The following is a 2,154-nucleotide window of genomic DNA, read 5'->3' as shown; positions in this document are numbered from 1 at the left end:
GAGTTAAGTCTCTCCTCATATTTCTTATTGCACCATTTCTGCTTATAAAAACTAGAATTCTGGTTATTCTGTATCATTGATTTGCCTTCTTTCCTTCAGCAATCACAAGACTTCTAATTTTTCTTGTTCAGTAGCAAGCAAATACTACAAATAATTTCAGTTATCTTTCACACAAAATGTAAAGGGTTTTTTGTTTAAGAGTGGTGTGGTTTGGTTTGCTTGGGGTTTTTTTGCCATTGCCTTACATCCTAGTTCTGAAATTAGACCAGGGCAGCAGTGGGAAAAGCATTCTAGATCAAGAGGAATTAAGGCATAAATTATACATTTAAATAAGCATATATGCCAGCCTGTCTCTCTCATTCCTGGTTGGTGATGTGACATGGGAAAGCAGAACATCACTGAACTATGCAAAAACTAAAGAAAATGCGTAGGAACAGCTAAGAAAGGTCAGACCAAGACGCTAATGTAGTTTAGTACCCTGTCTCTGCTTGGCCTACAGTGGATAGCCAGGAAAGGATTTAAATCCCTGCAGACACTCCCCACAGCATTACATCACCTTCAACGACTTGCAGGTCAGGGACATTCTCAGCCAGTTGTGCCTTTGTACTGGTCTGGGGTTAATATTTCTCCTAGAAATTTGCCTTCGTAAAAACTCATTGAAACTTGCAGCACCTAGAATCCTGCAGGAATGATTTCCACACAAAAGACAACACATCCCACCTTTTTGTCCTGAGCCTACCTTCTGGCAATTTCATCTGACATTCTTAGGTCTGCTAGTGCATGAGATGATGAACAGTACCCTGGCCACATGTTTTATCCTGCTCTACAGTGTAATGATCTGTGTTGTTCCCCTCCCTTCTCTCCACTGTCCTTTTTCCAACCTGAGAAATCCTTGCTCATTTTGTTGTTTCTCATATGGGATTAACTCTGTTTGAGCATCCTCACTGCCGATATTTAATGTGTCTTTTCTACTCTCCTATGCCCTGCTCGAGATACACAGACAGCATTATTTCCACTTTGTTCTCTATTCCCATCCTAACATTTTATCTGCTCTTTACACAACTACTATGCTGATTTTAAACAAAACTATCTGCTATAACTTTTTTCTGAGTGATAATACAGTTCAAGATTCATTACATATAGAAATTCATTTAATGTAAAAATAAAACCTTCTTCCTCCGTTCATAAATATTACTTCACATCAATCTATACAGAGTGATAAAACAGCATATGAAATTCAATAATCTATTACAATAAAAGCTTTGCGAAAGAGCTTAGTATTTTCAAGCACACCGCAACTTCACTATTTATCTGATTTTTCTACACCATTTATGTTCTACAGTTCAGGCCTTAACATGCATTTCTGGTGACCTAAATCCACTGGGAAAACTGACCGCCCTACTCTTTAAAATGTGACGGTGATAAAGAATACAAATGCATACTCAGCAATGTTCATTTCTTTCACTAGAATGTGGAGCGGTAATTGTTAAGTGTAAGTATCATTAAATAAAGAAGCAGTTGGGGGGTTTCTGTTTTGTTTCAGGTTTTTTAATAAATCAAGAGACTAGATCTAAGTCCAGAGGCAGTGCTGAACAAGCTGACCAAGTCACAGCTAAATTCTCTCACCAGGAGTCTATGTGAACAGAAGGAATTCAGAATCTGCTATCCTCCTATCTTTGAAGCTGTATACACCAATTTTAAAAGTATTCTCTACCACCTACTGCAAATTACTTGCATTAGGAACTAATTGCATACTGATTAACAGGGGTCTGTAATTCCAAACATAAAACTACAAACAAATGTGGAAAGAATAAAAACAAGGGAGCAAGAAAGAAGAACATATGAGATAAGGTCCATGCGAACTCAGGTTTTTAAACAAGTTCCTTCACCTGTCCTTGAGAACTAGAATCAGTTTAAGGCACTGTAAGCCACTCTGTTCAGGTCATTAGTGGTTTGAATTAAGATCTTTTTACCCTCACTTTCCTTTTGATGAAACGGGACAAAATAGGGGGAACTATTCAAATAATTGTATTTCAAAACATTTTCAATGCATAAAAGCAGTATTAATAATGTATTTTATTTTTCTGCATAAAAAGAAGAAAAGCAGATAAACAGCTGGTAACATAAGCAACAGTCTGGGAGGAAAAAAAATAA

General features: G+C 37.0%; 1 protein-coding gene across 1 annotated transcript in view; it reads right to left on the bottom strand.

The window, feature by feature from the left end:
* LOC104495438 (attractin-like protein 1) overlaps positions 1 to 810 on the bottom strand; it is a gene marked incomplete at its 3' end in the record, with an annotated part of 21,116 nt that extends 20,306 nt beyond the window's left edge. The window contains exon 1 of the mRNA XM_010138406.1: positions 740 to 810. Coding sequence (XP_010136708.1) covers positions 740 to 810 — 71 coding nt within the window. The remainder of the gene's footprint in view (positions 1 to 739) is intronic.
* Between the last annotated feature and the right edge of the window lie 1,344 nt (positions 811 to 2,154).

The sequence above is a fragment of the Buceros rhinoceros genome, unplaced genomic scaffold (genome assembly GCF_000710305.1).
Source record: "Buceros rhinoceros silvestris isolate BGI_N320 unplaced genomic scaffold, ASM71030v1 scaffold11156, whole genome shotgun sequence".
Taxonomy (NCBI): Eukaryota; Metazoa; Chordata; class Aves; order Bucerotiformes; family Bucerotidae; genus Buceros; species Buceros rhinoceros.
This window is presented reverse-complemented; position numbering and strand designations above follow the sequence as displayed.